This window comes from Rhododendron vialii, chromosome 4a (assembly GCF_030253575.1).
Source record: "Rhododendron vialii isolate Sample 1 chromosome 4a, ASM3025357v1".
In the NCBI taxonomy this organism is placed as follows: domain Eukaryota; kingdom Viridiplantae; phylum Streptophyta; class Magnoliopsida; order Ericales; family Ericaceae; genus Rhododendron; species Rhododendron vialii.
The window spans coordinates 36,167,056-36,188,238 of record NC_080560.1 but is presented as its reverse complement, the minus strand read 5'-3'; the positions used below and the strand labels follow the sequence as shown (position 1 = coordinate 36,188,238).

At 40.3% G+C, this 21,183-nt stretch overlaps 2 protein-coding genes across 3 annotated transcripts; both read right to left on the bottom strand.

Moving 5' to 3' along the window:
- On the bottom strand, positions 1 to 9,043 carry LOC131324089 (repetitive proline-rich cell wall protein-like). 2 transcript variants are annotated; one of them, XM_058355917.1, is made up of 3 exons: positions 8,297 to 9,043; positions 602 to 703; positions 1 to 400 (listed from the first exon to the last, which is right to left on the bottom strand). In XM_058355917.1, the coding sequence occupies exons 1-3, from the start codon at positions 8,978 to 8,980 to the stop codon at positions 218 to 220; spliced, it is 969 nt and encodes a 322-aa protein (XP_058211900.1). In that variant the 5' UTR covers positions 8,981 to 9,043; the 3' UTR covers positions 1 to 217. The 2 variants fall into 2 exon arrangements, with proteins under 2 accessions (XP_058211900.1, XP_058211899.1); XM_058355916.1 differs by having other exon boundaries at positions 1 to 703.
- A 4,573-nt stretch (positions 9,044 to 13,616) lies between these two features.
- On the bottom strand, positions 13,617 to 17,406 carry LOC131323960 (proline-rich extensin-like protein EPR1). Its single transcript, XM_058355794.1, has 3 exons — positions 16,698 to 17,406; positions 16,269 to 16,332; positions 13,617 to 13,833 (listed from the first exon to the last, which is right to left on the bottom strand). The coding sequence occupies exons 1-3, from the start codon at positions 17,404 to 17,406 to the stop codon at positions 13,617 to 13,619; spliced, it is 990 nt and encodes a 329-aa protein (XP_058211777.1).
- Positions 17,407 to 21,183: the final 3,777 nt, after the last annotated feature.

The following is a 21,183-nucleotide window of genomic DNA, read 5'->3' as shown; positions in this document are numbered from 1 at the left end:
TCTGCACAATAAAACACACACATAGGAATATGTATAGGTGATAATAATAAGCACCAATGAGTACAGAGGACAACGCTACAATCGCGGATGGCTAGCCGACACAAGCCTACCACCAACACAAGCTGATCATATGACTGTGACTCAAAAACTAAAATAAAATCAGCAAAGCGAAGCATGCCTCTTATTTCTATACGATAGCCACAGATAAACGAGTTAACTAGTTGGAATGGGGAGGGGTTGGAGGCTTGTGTGGTGGCTTATGGGGACCATATGGCTTCTTCATGGGCGGCAATGTCTTTCGCGGTGGCTTGTGAAAGTCTTCAACATTCTCCTCCATCAGAGTGTGTCCAGGGAAATGCCCATGAGTTGGTGGCTTCTTCTCTGGTGGTGGCTTCTCTCCCTTTTTTGGTGGCTTCTCTCCTCCCTTGGGCGGTATACCCACTGGTGGTTTGTGCTCTAGCTTTCCCGTTGGTGGTTTGTGCTCTGACCCTGGCTTTCCCACTAGCGGTTTGTGCTCTGGCTTTTCCAACAGAGTGTGCCCATGAGTTGGTGGCTTCTTCTCTGGTGGTGGCTTCTCTCCCTCTTTTGGTGGCTTCTCTACTCCCTTGGGTGGTATACCCATTGGTGGTTTGTGTTCCGGCTTGCCCACTGGTGGTTTGTTCTCTGGCTTTCCCGTTGGTGGCTTGTGCTCCGATCCTGGCTTGCCCATTGGTGGTTTGTGCTCCGGCTTTCCCATTGGTGGTTCAGCCTCTGGTCCAGGCTTACCTATTGGTGGTTTGTGCTCTGGTTTCCCTATCGGTGGCTTTGGGTAATCAGCAAATGAGGGGGTGGTGAGAGCCACCACCACAAGTGACAACACTAGCAAGTATTTGAGAGACATTTTTTTTCCTGAATCTAACAGTGAGTGGGATGGTACTTGGTGAAGGTGCCATACTAAGTGAGCTTTGGTGGCCTTTTATAGTGGTTTGGAGCCATTGGTGGAGTGACACTTGGTTATCTTGGACATTAATTTCTTTTGATCCTATGGTCCTACTGAGTTGAGAAGTTTGACAATTTGCTAACAGTGGGGGCCTTGCTAGCTAGTTTTCCTTGTGATAGCAATTAGTCAGGTAGGGTCAGTACTCCTTTAATTCCTCTGCAGTGTTCTTTGCTCCTTGGTTTGTATTCCTAGCTTTAGGTTATACTTTAAGGCTCATAGCATCAGAAGTCAGTTTTTGTTCACATAATAGGACACTTATCCTTCCATTTATCAAGGCCTAATTGCGGAATGGGCAAGAAAAACTTACTCATATACTTGTAGGTATCAACACTTCTGTGATCTCAATTGAAAAAATTTACTTCGTTACATTTTTGGAATAATCCATGGAGTGGTAGTGATGGTTCGTGCATAAGGCTATAAACGAACCGAGCAGCTCGTGAGCTCAGCTCGGTTCGGCTCGTTCGACAAAGGCTCGACTCATTAAGAGAGTCTCGGCTCGATTAAAGAGACTCGTTTAGTAAATGACTTCGCTCGGCTTGTTAAGTCACTAGCCAAGCTTGAGCTCGATTTTGGCTCGTTTAATTAACGAGCTGAGCTCAAGATCAACAAAACTTGTCTTGGCTCGATTACAGCCCTGTAACATGCGTAATACGAATTCTTAAAAAGTAACTTTTATGGGTCATAAAATTGTTTTTTGCTTAATAAGTTTCAGAACAGAAACTAAGAAAATTCAATATCCAACTACTTAATGTTGGGATTGGTTCGTAAAGATTAGCCAAGATGCACATAAGCTAAAATCACTCGGTCACTTCTAAGCCGCAACAAACATTCAATATTAGAGCAACTTTGGCGACTTATCTTATAATCTATGCAGTAGATATGTTTCATCATAAGCAAACGATTAGGTCATTTGGGTATCCACGGGGAATGATTCGACTACAACATGCACGTACTCATCTGAACTTGTCATGCATATAGATAAATAGGATTATAACGTATAACAAAAGAGTTTTATTAATCCCCAAATTTTTTATCCTTGTACCAAAATTGTAGTGTATAAAACTTTTGTACCATGTGCAAGGTACAAGTCCTTTATGCACTTGAAATCGTTGAAAATTTGTCAAGTTGAATTTTACTACCTTTCTGTTATGGAAATATTTGTTGCATGGTACATAGCTAGAGCTATAGTCATGACTAGTTGACATTTGCATGAGTTCCCACGTACATTGACCCTTCCACCATTTCCCATTTGTGATGGTGACTAGAGTACGATCTCACGCTAATACCTAACGAAACATTAAATTTGAAAGGCGTCGTTTTCCTCTCGGGCTTGATTGGATGGGATCCGGATTTTCTGTGAGAATCTGCCTGTGAGGGTTTTGATAAGCGAGTGTCACCTATTATGCCAAGATATCGCAAAACATGAAAATGTAGGTTGCCTGTAATTTTGTGCTCGTACGACGGCTTTCAGATAGACGGAGCCCAAAGGGCAAGAAAATTATGTCTTCTCCTTTGTTTTCAGTTTCCGTTTCAACCCAAAACCTTGTTCTCAACCAGGACAGCTATGTCCATCCACCACAAATTCCACAAAATCTCAGTCTTCTCCTTCATTTTCAGTTTCCAATTCTAATTTGGTTCGAGGATTTGAAGCTTTTTCTTCCCTTGATTGAAAAGTGAACGGAAAAGGGAAGAACAACAAAAGCCCCAATTTTAATTTGGAAAAAAAAAAAAACTGAAAGAAAAATGAAGGGTTTTGATTGGCTGAAAATCAGAACCTAGGAGGAAAAAGAAAGGAACATAACGTAGGCTTTGGTTGAGGAGAAGAAGAAATCGGAGAAGAAGAAGATAGCAGTTGTGGGTTTTTTCTCTGGGCAGCAGAACTGCAGTAGTACAAGAATTGAGAAGAAGATAGCAATTGAGGGTAACGGAGAAGAAGAACCTTTTCCCACCGTTAGAAAATTATCCCATAAAACAGTGTCGTTTAGTTTCAAAAGGAGGAGTACCTATTGTGGACCATTGGATCTCCTCGTTAACGTGTAGGCACTCTCTCATCAAAACCCTCACAAGATGACAAATCCTCATAGAGGATTTAGATCCGATTGGGTGATGGATTAGGCGAGCGGATGAGAGCGTCTGGGCGGATAATCGAGGGCAGGCCTGATTTGATGGTTTTACCTTGGTTTGGCAGGAAACTTGACACCCGATTACTTTGTCCCTTTCTACTGTTGGATGATTAAATCGGGCTCATTGGATATTATTAGTCTGGGCAGATGAGGCAGTCCATAAACGATTGATTCTAAATGTCACCGGATGACATGTGGCTTCGACAATCTTGTAGGCATTTTAAATTCCAAACTCCTTCCAGGGAACTGGACAATCACAGTATGTCAACATGCACAATATCGAATACTAGGCTTATATTTCGAGGTTTTAACATCAAAAGTAAGTTTGTTCACATAAGGACACACTTAATCTTAACATCAATCAAGGCGCAATTGCGGAATCGGGTACTAAAATACCTAGTGCAACTGATGCATTCCTGGACCAGATCAATAAAGAAGAAGAAAAGCTGATATATTGCTGGTATATCTAGTGTGCACTCAGTAGAACTAGCCAATGTCGTAGTTGTATAGTTCCCAAATTCGGTATTGTATGAACAGCCATATGTTGATTCTGGGATTCCCTGATAGCGTAGTAATGCAATAGCGATCGAGTTTATGTATCGACCAGTGGGTTTTATGTGGCATTAGGATCGGAGTTTATACCCTAGAAAATGAAGGGAAATAGAGGCTATGAATGCAGCAATGCAGCCGAGGAAAAGTCTCTCTATGACACCCATCAACCTCTCAATGGAGTTTTTAACCATTTTGTAACTCAGTGTCTTATAAACGATGACTGTTTTGCCAGCTGAGAATGATACTTATTTAATTAGAGATGTACAACGTTGTTTTGTTGGTCTTCAATTGTGTCTTATATTTGCAGAACTCATATTTTCAAGTGTTACAACACAATCGCTTGATCTTAATTGGTTGTTCTATACTAACGTTTTCGTGTCGATTTCGACTGAGGCGAATTTTCGCAGCTTGCAAAAGTTGAGACCTAAACGCGAAACTCACACATGGTAAGACGGTACTGCTTCATTCCATCGGGCTAAGTGGTAGCAGTTCTGCTCACTGAAATTGTGCTGATGATATGCACAGGTTTAGGCCATCAATTCTTGATGATACAAGCATGGACTTCTTTCACATTGAGATTGAGAACGAGTTTTTCGAGTGCAATTTACTTCTTTCATGTTAGGAGAAAGTTGTGGTATACCGATGTGAACTAACTAAAGAAATATGACCCTTTTCTTATGTTTGTTATATGTCCTTTGATAAAAGGAATTCTGTCACTTCAATTTCATGGGTCCCTTAGAGTTGAAAAGGTTGAAATTCCGACCTACAAAGAGATGTAAATCCAACAATTGCATTTATAATTTGTCCCCCTCCCTACATATACTGTGGTCCTGGTTTTTTCTTTTCTTTTCTTTTCATAACATAACATAATGGTAAAAGCTTCATTGTGATAGGAAATAAAGCACACAAGATAATCATCTAAAAATAGCATTCGTCCTTGATCAAAAGACTAGAAAGCCAAGAATGAGGGTAGCTTTCTCGGGTACGAGCACCCAGACCATTACTACCTGTCATAGCCAAAGAATTGGTCACCCTATTTGCACTCCGACCTGATTAACTTTGGTGATGGGTCCGTGGGTTCTTATGCATCAGCGGTGGCGGTGCATAGCAGCTGCGACTGCTGTAGGACAAGGGACGTTGAGCTTTAGCTGCAGTGGGAATCTTCCATCTTCCTCCCGCCACGGCCAAGAATGGACCGGTGGCCTCCATCAACACGGTTGTCAATTTTGGCGTGATCTATAATATTTTGTTATTGTTTTCCTTTGTTTATTTCGTATTTTGTTCAAATCTTTTGTTATATTTTATGTTGTTGTTGTAGTTGTAATCTTTTGTTTTAATATAAATGGGATGATCTTGTTCGTCAAAGAAACAAAAAACAAAAAACACCCCTAGTAGTGAGACTGACAAGTCAATCGATCTAATTCGTCATTGGACTGCCACCGGCACCACCTTCTTTTGTTAGGAAACCATCACTACCACCACATTCAGAATCTGAATCAGCACCTCATTGATTGAGGGGAAGTCAAGAGAAAGGAAAAGAAGAGATAACATACAGAAACTTTCAGATTTCAGATTGAGAGAAAATTCTCAAGGAAAAGGAGTTGTTGAAAGCGAAAACAATCACTATGGAGGAAGGAAACACTCATCGAGGGAAAATCCCTCCCTCCTGCCGCCGCATAAGTGTGGTGAAAACCCTAGGGGAAGGAGGAGAAGGTAGAGAGACGGCTAGGGTTTTTTTAAAGAGTGATGCTCTAGGTTACGGAGAGAGTTTCTGGGGTCCTGGTAAGAGTACTTCTGCAAACATTAGCCAATAATCCGAAAAAGGGGCAGTCTTATTTCTTCAACAGGAGGAATTCATTTCGTTTTTGGAAAGAATATCGAATTATTTTCTCGACTTCCAGGAAAAAAAATAGAAGATAAAAATTCATCTTGGACGGTGAAGCTGTGTATCAAATTGAATATGACTCATCTGTTTTCCTTATTCGCTCACATTGATCCATGTTTTTTATACCTCACTAAGAGGGTAGACCAAATTGAGCCAGCATAGCGATCCTCCGATCAAGCAGGGAATCCACACGACCTATCGATCTGTCACCGCGTTACGGGGCTCTGTCACCAGGCTATCAATGAAGTGCAAGTTAAATTGAAGCCCCCTCTCCCAAGTATCGAACTCAAGACCCGTAGGAAAGGAGCAACCTTATGTTAGCTGATCCAACCACTTGAGCTACCACCTTAGTGGTTACTCACATCCATGTTGGGACGAGTTTAGGTGCATAAAGTCTTCAGCAAACATGTGAACACACACAACCTTTTTTCAAAGAGTGAGTACAAGAAGCCCATATTGAAGGATCGACTTATCGTGAAATATTTGTGTTCGGGTCTATATATGACATCAGTTGATAGTATGTAACCACAAAAAAAAAAAAAAAAACATTGCTATGATGATCACATTTCGAAAATCATATCAGGTGTCTTCCATGAGTCCCCATCCTTTAATGTGACCCTCATTTGGTACAAAATGTTACATACCACGATTTCATTTGACGATTCAAGAAATTCATTTGCTAATTGTATAGATCTACTAATCATTTATGCTGCAAATCAGGTTGATCGGGCGAAGATGATGACTCAATCTAATCGTATTGGTATTAGAATTCACGCATCCTTTCATGTGACCATCATTTGGCACACACACCACGATTTCATTTGACGATTCAAGCCATTCGTTTGATAATTGTATAGATGTACTAGTCATTTATGCTACAAATCAGGTTGATCAGATGAAGATGATGACTCGATCTAATCGTATTGGTTATAGGGGAAATGGACACTCAATTCTCTTTTAACTCGTTTACGTGGAGTTTGATGTCTGGTCAATCTGATTTTTTTGCATGAATGATCTATGAATACATTGAGACCTACAAAATAAATGACGGATCCTCAGGTATCACCGTGGTAGGGCTTCTTTTACATTACATAAATGTCATATGAGGGGATCCATGCTCCACAAGGTATGATCACTAAGGTATTAGTAATTAAGAGAACTATTGTGTGGAGTTTTATGTTAGACAGAGATAGCCAAGGATTTGCGAAGGGAATTTGCAAGGTTTATGTTTATTAGGGTGAGTTTAGCCTAACTTTGTTTTTTTTCAACTTTTTCGGTATTTTTTTTTCGTCTTATATAAATTTTTTCAACTTTGGCCTACGTTATTATATTTTCTGATTCCTCTCGTCGGGACGGAAAATATGGTGTAAAAATTGGACTCGAATCTGGTAAAGATTACGAGAAAACAACTGAAAAGACTCTGCCAAAGAACTCCTAAAAAGCTAGCCAAAACTCACCCTTAGATTCAATATACGTGGCTTTTACTTCGGAAGTGTAGGGCTACTCTGGTCTGGTGTTTCTTCGTTTCCCATTTGTGATTGCGACCCCAATAGGTTCTAGAGCGGAGCTACAATTACATCCATCGTCTGCATGCTATTATTTGATTAACTAATTGATTTCTGTTCCATCACAATTTCCAGGTCAAGAACAGATTGATTCAGAAAAACAATATTTTCTCCGTTTCTAAATGGATGACAAGTTTTTTTAGGCATTTCTGTTTTGTAAAAACAAATTTGTAATATTACTTTTTGTACGATTTCAAAATATTGTTTAATAGAACTGATTTTATCTATCAGCCCCAAGGATTTAGTTTGGTGCTCAAAGTCTAATACCTAGGGGCTTCGAAAATTCTTAGGTTTTATCTACTCACCCGGCTTTATTCGGGCTTAAACGGAACCCCTGCTAGCTCCATTCTAAAATGTGACCAAAGAGTAATCAAAATGTATATCCTTCCGTGCACGTAGTGAAATAAGACAGTGATAAGAATGGATGATACATAGCAATAGTACTGCCAGGAGTGACCACATTGGGATATTTAAATTTGGGTACAATGTGTTTTCCCTCACTCGTTACAGTCATGTGTGTTATGCACCCGAATAGAACGAAGAATTATGCAGTGTTCCTGCCTAATGCTCCAGGAGTGCAATGTGTTTTCCCTCACACGTTACAGTCATGGGTGTTATGCACCCGAATAGAACGAAGAATCGAATATAGCATAAAACTGCGGTTGGTGCTTATTACTCTGTTCTGATTGCAGAATCGAACAAAAAGAGAATGCGAACCGGTGGTAATCTATATAATAGATGGAAGAGCTAGATAATCATCTCTGCACTATAAAACACACACATAGAAATATGTATAGGTGCTAATAATAAGCACCAACGAGTACAGAGGACAACGCTACAATCGCGGATAGCTGACACAAGTCTACCACCAACACAAGCTGATCATATGCTTGTGACTAGAAAACTAAAATAAAATCTGCAAAGCGAAGCATGCCTCTTATTTCTTTACGATACCCATACATAAACGAAGTCACTAGTTGGAATGGGGAGGGGTTGGAGGCTTGTGTGGTGGCTTATGGGGACCATATGGCTTCTTCATCGGTGGCAATGTCTTTCGCGGTGGCTTGTGAAAGTCTTCCACATTCTCTTCCATCAGAGTGTGTCCTGGGAAATGCCCATGAGTTGGTGGCTTCTTCTCTGGTGGGGGCTTCTCTCCCTTTTTTGGTGGCTTCTCTCCTCCCTTGGGCGGTATACCCACTGGTGGTTTGTGCTCTGGCTTTCCTGTTGGTGGTTTGTGCTCTGACCCTGGCTTTCCCACTGGCGGTTTGTGCTCTGGCTTTTCCAACAGAGTGTGCCCATGAGTTGGTGGCTTCTTCTCTGGTGGTGGCTTCTCTCCCTCTTTTGGTGGCTTCTCTCCTCCCTTAGGTGGTATACCCACTGGTGGTTTGTGCTCTGGCTTTCCCGTTGGTGGTTTGTGCTCTGACCCTGGCTTTCCCACTGGCGGTTTGTGCTCTGGCTTTTCCAACAGAGTGTGCCCATGAGTTGGTGGCTTCTTCTCTGGTGGTGGCTTCTCTCCCTCTTTTGGTGGCTTCTCTCCTCCCTTGGGCGGCATACCCATTGGTGGTTTGTGTTCCGGCTTGCCCATTGGTGGTTTGTTCTCTGGCTTTCCCGTTGGTGGTTTGTGCTCCGATCCTGGCTTACCCATTGGTGGTTTGTTCTCTGGATTTCCAGTTGGTGGCTTGTGCTCCGATCCTGGCTTGCCCATTGGTGGTTTGTGCTCCGGCTTTCCCATTGGTGGTTTAGGCTCTGGTCCTGGCTTACCCATTGGGGGTTTGTGCTCTGGTTTCCCTATCGGTGGCTTTGGGAAATCGGCAAATGAGGGGGTGGTTAGAGCCACCACCACAAGTGACAGCACTAGCAAGTATTTGAGAGACATTTTCTTTTTTTTCTGAATCTAACAGTGAGTGGGATGGTACTTGGTGAAGGTGCCATTCTAAGTGAGCTTTGGTGGCCTTTTATAGTGGTTTGGAGCCATTGGTGGAGTGACACTTGTAACCATCTTGGAGATTTAATTTCTTTTGATCCTAGGTCCTACTGAGTTGAAAAGTTTGACAATTTGCAAACAGTGGGGGCTTACCTAGTTTTCCTTGGGATAGCAATTAGTCATGTAGGGTCAGTACTACTTTAATTCCTCTGCAATGTTCTTTGCTCCTTGGTTTGTATTACTAGCTTTAGGTTATACTTAAAGGCTTAGCATCAAAAGACAGTTTGTTCACATAATAGGAAACTTATCCTTCCATTTATCAAGGCCTAATTGCGGAATGGGAAAGAAAAACTTACACATACATTGTAGGTATCTTCACTACTTTGATCTCAATTGAAAAAAATTATTTAGTTACATTTTTGGATAATCCATAGAGGGGTAGTACAATACCTGCGTAATACAAATTCTTAAAAAGCAACTTTTCTAGGTCAGAAAATTATTTTTGGCTTAATAAGTTTCAGAACAAAAACTATGCATATTCAGTATCCGACTACTTAATGTTGGGATTGGTTCGTAGCGATTAAGTCAAGATGCAGATAAGCTTGTTTGGACACCTTGAGCTAAAATCACTCGGTCACTTTTAAGCCGCAATAAACATTCAACAGAGCAACTTTGGCAACTTAGCTACAATCTATGCAATAGATATGTTTCATCATAAGCAAAGGATTAGGTCATTTGGGTATCCACGGGGAATGATTTGACTGCAACATGCACGTACTCATTTGAACTTGTCATGCATATAGATAAATAGGCGTATAACGTATAACAAAAGAGTTTTATTAATCCCCAAAATTTTTTTCTTTGTACCAAAATTATATTGTATAAAACTTTTGTACCATGTGCAAAGTACAAGTCCTTTACGCACTTGAAATCTTTGAAAATTTGTCAAGTGGAATTTTACTTCCTTTCTGTTATGGAAATATTTGTTGCATGGTACGTAGCTAGAGCTATAGTAATGACTAGTTGACATTTGCATGAGTTCCCACGTACATTGACCCTTCCACCATTTCCCATTTGTGATGGTGACTAGAGTACGATCTCACGCTAATACCTAACGAAACATTAAATTTGAAAGGCGTCAGTTTTCTTCTCGGGCTTGATTGGATGGGATCCGGATTCTCTGTGAGGTTCTGTCTGTGAGAGTTTTGATAAGAGAGTGTCACCTATTATGCCAAGATATCCAACGGTGCAAAACATGAAAATGCGGGTTGTCTGTAATTTTGTGCTTTTACGACGTCATTTAGATAGACGGAGCCCAAACGGCAAGAAAATTATGTCTTCTCCTTCGTTTTCAGTTTCCACTTTCAGCCCAAAACCTTGTTCTCAACCAGGACAGCTATGTCCATCCACCACAAATTCCAAAAAATCTCAGTCTTCTCCTTCATTTTCAAATTCCAATTCTAATTTGGTTCGAGGATTTGAAACTTTTTCTTCCCTTGATTGAAAAGTGTACGGGAAAAGGAAGAACAACAAAAGCCCCAATTTAAATTGGAAAAAAAAAACTGAAAGAAAAATGGAGGGTTTTGATTGGCTGAAAATCAGAACCTATGAGGAAATAGAAAGGAAGATAACTTAGGCTTTGGTTGAGGAGAAGAAGAAATCGGAGCAGAAGAAGATAGCAGTTGTGGGTTTTTTCTCTGGGCAGCAGAACTGTAGTAGTACAAGAATTGAGAAGAAGATAACGATTGAGGGTAACGGAGAAGAAGAACCTTTTCCCACCGTTAGAAAATTATCCCATAAAACAGTGTCGTTTAGTTTCAAAAGGAGGAGTACCTATTGTGTACCATTGGATCTCGTCATTAATGTATTGGCAATCTCTCATCAAAACCCTCACAAGATCCTCAAAGATAAATCCTCACAGATCCGGGGTGATGGATTAGGCGAGTGGATGAGAGCATCTGGGTGGATGAGGGCCTGATTTGATGTTTTTACCTTGGTTTGGCAGGAAACTTGACACCCGATTACTTTATCCCTTTCTACTGTTGGGATGATTTAGTCAGGCTCGGAAGATATTACTAGTCCGGACGGATGAGGCAGTCCAAAAACAATTGATAAATGTCACGGGATCACATGTGGCTTCGACACTCTTGTAGGCATTTTAAATTCCAAACTCCTTCCAGGGAACTGGACAATCACCGTATGTCAACATGCACAATATCGAATTCAGTAATATTAATACAACTAACCACAAGAGCAATGCTAAAATTCACAATAAAAACTATATATGGTGGTGGAGAGGGCTCGGATGATTTTTGCAGATGGTCGATGGTGTCTGATGGAGATGATGGGAGCTTGGTTCTGCAGTGGTTTCTGGCGGCAACTTGGTTTTAGGGGGCGATGGTTTTAGGTTTTCTTGGTGGAGGGGTTTGGTTCAGTGGTGGATTAATGGGTGGCAATTTGTTTTTTGGAGGCAGCGAAGTCTTGGGTTCCTCGGGTTCTGACGGTGGTTCGGTAGTTTCCTTCAGTGGGGTGGCAGTTTGGGCATGGGTTTTTTTTTTTTTGTCTTTTGGGTGTTTGGGGTTTGTTGGTCTCGGATCAACACTTGGGTTTTGGGTAGTCTTGGAATTTAAGTAATTTTCATTTTCAATTGCCCTTGTCCTTTTAATCTTTGTAATCTTGCGGAAATTAATAAAATTTCCTTTTGCCGATAAAAAAAAAACTATATTACTTAACAAAAAAAAAAACCACTAACACTATATATATTACATTAAAACGGAACCAATCACAAACATATGAAATTCATGTCATGAGACTAATTGTGCATTTTTGGTTGTCTAAATACGAGACTAATTAGACTCCGGGTGTGTTCCACTAACAAAAATAAGTACTTATTTTTTTTTAATTAAAAATAATGTATTGCAAAAAAATGATCTGTCTTGTGAAATAAAAAATAAATATTTTAAAAATAAAAATCTTAGCGAAACGGAACCTCCAGCTCCCTGGGATTTAGGTGCACTACTACAAGCTGATCAGATTCATATCTGAACACGTTGTAGTTGAAAAGTTGGAAAATTTACAAAAGAAACGTGAATCACAAGGACCCCTGGGTTTGGGCATCCAATTAAGTGGGCACATGAGAAAGCAAATAAGTGTTTGTTTTTTATGAGGTTCCATGTTCGATTTTTTATAGAAGCTGATATTACAACCTTGTGGTCACTGGATTTGTTCGGTTGTTAACTTTAAAGCTCCAGAATTGATCGAGGTACACGCAAATTGACCCAAATATCCATTCATAAAACAAAATGTTTATCATCGATCACTTTGGCCCCCTCCCTACCACTGCTGTGGTCCTGATTTTCTATTTACCCTATCTTTGGTTAAAAGACTTTTCCGAACACAAACTTTTAAACCAATTACTTATTATAGTTGGCCGAATATGACGGTTCGGTCACGGTCACTACGCTCGACAGAAGGCCGGGTCTAGTCCCTAATTAAGTTCTACCTAGAACGATCGAAGCTCTGGCTGGGCTTATAGGCTCGACCTCAAGGTTCGACCTCGTCGATACTCAGATTAGCAGCTAAGTACTGTTGACTTGTCTTAGATACAAACTGACCCTCTACAGTTCGGCCCCTGTGGTTTAGTCACTGGGGTCGGCCATACTTCCCATGGTAGCCTGTCCACGTGCTCGTAACTACCTTATCCAGAGTAACGGGGATAACGTCACTCCAAGCAATTATGGATTGGGAAAGAAGGGGTGCACATGGTGTGACAGTTGGGGTTCATGATTTTATCCATGAAGGCAAGGGTGAAGGTCGAAGCGGTTACCTAAGCAAGCTTGGCACAAGCCCTAGCTTGGAGGACAAGATGACTGCATATAAAGGAAATGATAGAACCCTAATGAGGTACATGCTCTTCTCCACTCTAAACCCTAACACTTTCCTTCTACCTCTACACTTTCTGACTTGCTTGTCGGAGGGTTATCCCGGTAACCGACCGGCGTGGCCTTTTAATTGTGTGTTCCTTGTACAGATCAGGCGAGGAAGCTAAGCGTGAACAACAACCAAACCAAAGATCCAGAGAAGTGACCAGATTTCGATCGACAATTCCACACTTATTGTTGTATTATTTGATATGAAATCGCTTATAAATCCTTTGGACTTTAAATATACTCTGCCATGTTCAAAATGAAAATCTTGTATTTCCGCGACGTAATTTTTTTTTTTCCTTGTATAATTTATAGATGAAAAAAAGCTATCCTGTTCATTTTCCCATTTTTCTAGGAACTATTTAATTACCGAAAATACAAAGTAGGGGTAAAATGTTGTGGAATCTTGTCCTATATATGTTGGATTGAAATCCTGAAACTTTCCGAAATTTTTGCGACAACACAAAAGGTCTCATGCGATTTGGTTGTCGCGTATTAGGTTATAAAAGTCATTTTTGTCGGCGCTGCACGTGACCGCCTACAAGGCTACAACGGCGTTTCTCCGTTTCCCACTTGTGATGGTGATTGATGATGACCTTACCATATTCTGGAATAGAACTACAGTGACCAAATTCGGTTTGAACTCGATTCTAAATATTCCATCATTCCATGCCTCTAACGCACCGGACCAAAGACTCGGGATGCTGCCAAGTGGCTTTCGGCCATTTATTTCGGTATGGACGGGTCAGATTGAATTTGAGCACATGTAGATCTGAATTGTCCATTGCACAGTCAAGGTCCGAGCCATCGATTGCCGAGATAAACGATCGGACTGACCACTCTGCACCAGCACCATATGGCGGTGCCCCAAACTTATCTCTATCACACTTTCGTGTGATAATGTGGAACCCACACGAATGTGCGATGGAGAAAGAGTTTGGAGCACCACGTGACAGTACCCCATGAGCGTTGAATAATTTTCCGTACACATGGCTCCACACCTCAAGATTTGGAAGGGTTATTAATTTGGGAAAATGGAGTTATGTTTGCTTATTTTCGGGTCCTTTTTGAATGATCCAAACATTCACATTATAAAGCTCATTGATACCACAAAGTCGGTCAACAATCATATGATTTTGGAATGCATTTATTTATATCGGAAAAGAAAAGATTACAACACTGGGTTCGAGCCCATAGAACTCATTTATCTCAAGATACATATGTTTCGAAATTATATCAATCAGTAATCAAACGACATAAATTTTAATGTGATTGATATTCTCAATGAGCTTTGAACTTTGAACAAATGCGATCATCAAAAGGGGCAGAAAAGAACCTGAAAATACAAAAACTGAGTCGTCTCCCTATTCGTAAGTCATACCCTGCAGGCGGAGAGACTATTTTTGTGTTTCCAATTTTTGAAATGGAGCAAAGAAAAGCATATGCCCTCTCTTAGAGCTCATGAAGTTCAGAGCATCTCGTATTGCTAGGAACTCATCTCAACCGATCACCAACAGATCAAAATTGGTTAATATCGCTAAAAGAATACACTATATCGTTCTGAATTGGGAATCTGGCTGAAACACCGAATACTGTTTTGTCAAACGGGAAGCAGTAATGAACTGCTATGTCATCAGTTCAGTCAACGCTAACGTGGCAGTGAGTCAGTGACGTGTTCAACAATTGGCACTTGGCACCGATGTGAAAGATTACAGGACCCTCTTTGGTGGCATGGCAATGATGTGGCGGTGGCGTGTCGAACACGTATTGTTGATGTGCCGAACACGTGGTGCTAAGCTCGCAGCTCATTGGTGACAGGACTGGAGGACTAAAGTATCGCCTACGTGGCGTCTACATGGCAGTTGACTAGTCTTATTCCTCCAGCATCCCACAAGTGGATCTCACCTGATGCCATGCGATCGATCTTCTACGGACCTATGACCTAAGTTCAGATGCTCCCTGCAGCGTGGAAGTAAAGAGGCAAAGGGTTGGGCTATAGCCCAGTAAGACAAAAAAATTAGGGAAAATGACGCTGCATGATGTGTTTTGATAATTAATTTCCGCCATGGACATTCTCAGCATTAACAAATATTCTCAGCATGTTCTTGGCGAGTCTTAATTATCAAAACACGTCATTGGCCGTTATTTTCCCAAAAAATTATATGTTAAATTCTAGCCAATAAATATTAGTCCACTTCACTGAAAGAGAATTTATTGAAGATATCGATTTAGAATCGATAATAACTGATTTTTACTCTCTAAAACAATATAGGGCACAACTTCAGTTGGGTACAATTTCAATAGTTTACGTTCTTTTGTACTTTTTTGAACATTATACGTATGCATGAAAAAGTTTGCTGAACATTAACCATAAAACTCTTTTTGATTAGTCTGATCAGGACAAATTAAAATCCTGGTTCCGACTTGAATCCCCCACTGTCTCACCCACGTCCACACTCCCATTCACATAGTTCCAACTTCCATGCTACGCGTTCCAAACCGCAGCCCACTATCTAATTTCTGTCCCAACTCGGCTCTCCAATGTATGCATCATTTTTTTCCCCTTTTAATTAAATTGTTTTTCCAAGAGGACTACTCCATTATGATTTCCTTTTTTTGCAGATTAATTATTCAGTTTCATTATTTGAAAGGTATTTAGTAAGTTGGTATTGATATAGGATTTAAAACTAGTGTTGTGCCCGTTGAATACACAATAGTGGGAAAATCATCGTGAACTTTTTTTGGTTGTCTCGTACATCGAAATAGCACAACACTAGTAAAATACAAGTTTTGAAGGCATTGTTCTGGCTTCCACGCCAAGAATCCAGCAATCACTTATTTTCATTCGGTCCGGTACCTCTGTTTTTCACTCCCTTAGTCGTTTGCTTTGAGTTTATTAAGACTAGTTAGCCTAGCATAGGTTTAATTAATTCCAGTTTATGTAGTTTTCTTAAGCAACTTAATTTCTTTCCATTTTTTCTCAACTTGGACAATTTTAAGTCATCTTCGCTGAGGCAAGACAAGAACCTCTTGTGGTCAAACCCCTGGACGACACACATTTCTACGTTAGACGTCAGATCAAGGCGACCTCGCCTACTCAACAATGGATTGCATGCACGCTCGCGGTTAATCAACCGCTCAAGCCTAACCAGAATTGCACCAGCTTTTGCCACAAAGGGAGGGAACAATAATCAACCTTAAAAAAACAAAACCCGGCCATTGTATTCTTAACAGCCCGCATTAGTAGGAGATATGATAATGAAAAGAAGGAGTAGTAATCTTACATTCATGCCCACTTGCTACAGAGTACTTACAACATAGTAGAATGAGTAGATAAACCCACATAGCCAGCACAGAGGATGGTACTACTGGCAAAGACTGTATGGGAACAACGCCATTCACGTGAAACCTGAATTCTCCCCACAGTATATACAATGAACAACTGACCACACAAACAAACACCGTGCAACCGACAATAAAAGGATTAAAAAAAGACACGCAATTCATTCCCTAACCTTCTTTTATTCAGACATAGATATAGAAACACAGAAAGTTTCGAAGAAAATTGCACGACAAGTTAATGAGCGGCCCAAGTTGCAATTGGTGTTTTGGAAACCACTCATAGGATGAATCCGAGCCCCGCATTTTCTGCTCAACTTTCTCCGTTACTTTTGTATTTCACTCTCCTAGGGTTGGTGGCTTGTGTTTTGGGGGTGGTTTGGGGCCCTTTGGAGGCTTCTTACCATCTTCTACGGACTCAACATCTTCTGGGGTTGGTGGCTTGTTTTTTGGGGGTGGTTTTGGGCCCTTTGGAGGCTTCTTACCATTTTCTACAGACTCAACATCTTCTGGTGTTGGTGGTTTGTGTTTTGGGAGTGGTTTTGGGCCCTTTGGAGGCTTCTTACCATCTTCTTCGGACTGAACATCTTTTGGGGTCGGTGGTTTGTGTTTTGGGGGTGGTTTTGGTCCTTTTGGAGGCTTCTTACCATCTTCTACGGACTCAACATCTTCTGGGGTCGGTGGTGTGTGTTTTGGGGGTGGTTTTGGGCCCTTTGGAGGCTTCTTACCATCTTCTACGGACTCAACATCTTCTGGGGTCGGTGGTTTGTGTTTTGGGGGTGGTTTTGGGCCCTTTGGAGGCTTCTTACCATCTTCTACGGACTCAACATCTTCTGGGGTTGGTGGTTTGTGTTTTGGGGGTGGTTTTGGGCCCTTTGGAGGCTTCTTACCATCTTTTACGGACTCAACATCTTCTGGGGTTGGTGGTTTGTGTTTTGGGGGTGGTTTTGGCCCCTTCGGAGGTTTCTTATCATCCTCTACTTCTACGGCAGGTGGTTTGTGCTCTGGTGGTTTGTGGCCGGGATTAGTTGGTGGTTTGTGGTGGTCGGCTAGTGAGGAAGTGGTGAGAGCCACCACACCCAGGAGCAACACTAGGAGGAATTTGGTAGACATTTTGTTTGGGGCTAGAAGAGGAGGTGCAAAACTAAGCAGAAATGTGTGGTCTTTTTATAGTGGATATGGGCCAATATATCCTCGCCACGTAGTATATTTTTCAGGGAATTCTGTTTTTCTTTTTATAATGGGAGGCTGTGGAAAACCTCCAAAGTATGGTAGATGTTTTTTGCAATTTTGCATCATGGCTCGGTGATCCGTTCAATGAGGAGAATGTCCTATTGGTGCCCCACGTTTTGAAATACACACAAAAAGCCTCCTAGTGCTCTAATAAACCGTAAAGATGCAGGGCATCCTGATAGGCTTCACCGAGATCTCATCACCTTAATATGAACTGTGTTGAAAATTTACGAAATTTCGGATGAATGAAATTGGGGCTACCGGATCGACGGTCTCCCGAGGCAACCGTGCATGTCCTGGGTTCATTGTATCTAGACGCACCATAATCAATAAATGTATTGATGTGAGGATTCTATAACTTCTGTAACCCGTCCCCATGATGGTGTATTCACTTCCATAACCTCCCTCCATGATGGCAGAATTCATTGTGCAGAATTTATTGTGGGAGTTATCAGCAAGGGTCTTTGGCTATGTATAGGTGCATCCCATTTTTGTACAAGCACCAGCAAATTCACAACATTTCATACACTGATATTCGTTCTTGAGAGAGAGAGGTAGGCGGTAGTTAGTTCGCCAAGGTGGTCGACGGTGGTGTTCCGATGGCTTGCGATTTAGCCAAGCCAACCCTGGGAGGAAGACGCCAAACAAGATCCTACAACACCCATGGTAGGCGGCGAATCTTTCTTAAGGAGACTGTGGTATCACACAGGACTCGGTTTGATAATCTGGAAATTCAGTTTGTATCTCAATTGTTTCAATCTGTCTTGTACTTGTATTTTGTTTCGATTATGTAATTGTTATGTTATCAATGAAATTGTTCTCTGAATTTTCTGTATATGCTGAAATTTTCCCAACAAGCTGTTCCATTTATAGAGGGGTCCGAATTCTAATGAATATATAATCATGATAGATTCGTGCTACATTTTATTGTTGACACTGTACAGACTATTTATTTTATATAACAAATTTCAGCTGAGCAATAAACTAATCATATCCGATCAACTTAATTTTTCTCTTGGATTGATTTTCTTAGTGAGCTACACAAGCTAAACAGTTCAATCACACAGTGACGGAAATTGCTCGTCCAAAAAACGAAACCTATATTGTTATATATACTGTAGTTTGGAAGGAACATGAAAACAAAGACACATCCACACGACACCTATGTGTGTTATGACAAACTCGATGAATATACAAACACTGATATGTAATTGTTTTGGGTACCATGTAGCAGTACTACGAGGATCGGGTAATGTGAAAAATGTGGTCATGCATTTTCCACTATTAACATCTACAGAAGAGGGTACTACAAGAAAAATGAAAATTAGTGACGAAAAAGTGGCGACGAAATTTAATTTTGTCACTAAATGAGTATATTTGGCGACGAAAGAATAAATTCGTCACTATTTTGATAACTTTCGTGACGAAATAATTTCGTCACCAATTATGCCTGTTTAGCGACGAAAAAAATATTTTCGTCTCTAAAGGTACCCATTTGGCGATAAAATACATTTTTTGTCGCCGAAAGCTTAAAAAAGGCGACAAAATTATTTTTTGTCGCCAAAGATAATCATTTGGTGACAAAAAATATATTTCGTCGCCAAATGTGAGCAATTTAGTAACGAAATATTTTTTTCGTCACCAAATGCTTAACTTTGGTGACGAAAAATAATTTTGTCACCATTTTAACGCTTTCAGCGACAAAAAATATATTTCGTTGTCAAATGGGTACCTTTCGTGACGAAATTTATGAATTGCGCTTTGTCACTAAATGTATTTCGGACATAACTCTTTACTAAAATCTCCGATTGAGATAATTTAAATTGGGTTTGAAAATAACTCAATTGCCTACAACTTTCATGTTTATCAAAATTGTTAATTTTAATGTTTAAAGGTCCAAAATTACATTCGAAATATATTTTCATGTTAAACATACGTGTTATATATTAGATATTTCAAATATTTATTGAAAAGTGTGCAGTTGGTTGGAGCTTGCGCGAAAAACTCAAGGGACTCGGGTTCGAAACCCAGCAGGAGCAAGAAAGATGGATTTCTTTTTCCATATGAAAATATCTTTCGCAACGAAAAATTTCGTCACCGATTTCTTATATTAGTGACAAAAAATTTCGTCACCAATGTGACCCATCGGTGACGAATTTTTTCGTCGTCAAAAAGCACAATAAGTGAGGAAAAAAATTTCGTCACCAATTATTCACTTTTTGGTGACGAAATATTTCGTCATCAAAAGGCACTATAGGTGACGAAAAATAAATTTCGTCACCAGGTAGGAATCCTCGACAACCTTTAGTCGACAATTTTTTTTTCGTCACCTATATTATTTGTGACAAAAAACATGCAATTTGTGACGATTTTCATTCGTCACCCAATTGAATTTTTCTTGTAGTGGGGGCAGCCAGATGATCAATTGTATAGACTACATGTGAACTAGATTTTGAAATGAACCGGTGCGCCTGGCCCAATAATTGTGTAGCCGCACGTACGTGTGGTGAGGTTGGCTGATTCAACTCCTATGAAAAGAAAACACTGAGACTAGTATGTTTGATGGTTTGAGTAGAGGAGTGGTTCATGAAAGAAGAAGATTAAGTAGTAGTCAAGGAAAATTAGTAAAAGATTTATTGTATATATATAGAAGTCGCAAATTTGTTAAAAATTTAAGAACGAAAATGGTATGCACTCTCACATTTAACCACTAAAAAATACATAAAACTAGACTTTTTGTTTTAAGTGGGGCCATTATGGTTACACAATAAGAATGTAGTATGTTCGAATCTTACGGAGGCCAAACATTCAAAACATTAGGGCCACTGAAATTTGCTTTGTCGTAATTTTGGGACCTCGGACGTCCAGCTCTAAATAAAAAAATCAAAAATCAAAAGACAGAGGGAGGATTATCTGGACAATAATCTTTCCACATAACGGGTAGTATCCCGTGCTAGCTATATCTTTCTTTCTATTTTTTTTTTTTAACAGCGAAAAAATTTCATTAATTTTTAAATTATTACAAAGACTACTAGGACAACGAAAACGGCAACAAAGCACCCAGTCCGAGACCTAAAACATTGATTGGCAAGATGCCAAGGAAACGCTATTGAGACAAGCCCAAACACCTAAAAGCCCTACAAGACTACAAGCCCAAACACTAGTGATACAACATTTTGACATTGCATTTTTTACTCCATAGACACAAGTGTTTGTGTCGAACCCACCGCACTCGTGTCTATGGAGTAAAAAAAACAATGTCACAATGCAGTGTCTGTAGCATTGCTCGATCTTCGCCAATATGCGACGTCTTGATGAACTACTTAAAAGATACGGTGTCAAAATGCAGTGTCCCCACCAGTTGGAAAAGGGGACAACTGGCGAATAGGCAAAGGTCCTTCTCTGTCTTGAAGAATTCAATTCGGTCTTTTCTCGCTCTGGTAGTACTAGGTTACTATGATTTTCCACTTGTATGAAATCCCAGCGTTAACATACCAAAAGTAGTACTTAATTTAATCCACTACCTTGTCTTATACAAAACTTTAGGACAAATCACTTAGGATATAGATTAACAAAAAGCTCAAGTGGAGCGTAAAATCATTGGTCTGAATTAGGGTGGAAAAAGTTAACCCAGGATGAAAATATGGGAAGCTGTCA

Bases quoted from the DNA above. Each gene is read 5' to 3' on its own strand.
- LOC131323960 (XM_058355794.1), bottom strand. From the start codon at position 17,406: ATGTCTACCAAATTCCTCCTAGTGTTGCTCCTGGGTGTGGTGGCTCTC. The intron at 16,333-16,697 runs GTAAGAAGCCTC...GTTCCCATACAG, and splicing joins TGTTGAGTCCGTAGAAGATG to TCTTTGCCAGTAGTACCATC. The intron at 13,834-16,268 runs GTAAGTACTCTG...AAAGTGTGATAG, and splicing joins TCTACTCATTCTACTATGTT to AGATAAGTTTGGGGCACCGC.
- LOC131324089 (XM_058355916.1), bottom strand. From the start codon at position 8,980: ATGTCTCTCAAATACTTGCTAGTGCTGTCACTTGTGGTGGTGGCTCTA. The intron at 704-8,296 runs ATACCGCCCAAG...CCACCAATGGGC, and splicing joins AGCACAAACCACCAGTGGGT to AAGCCAGGATCGGAGCACAA.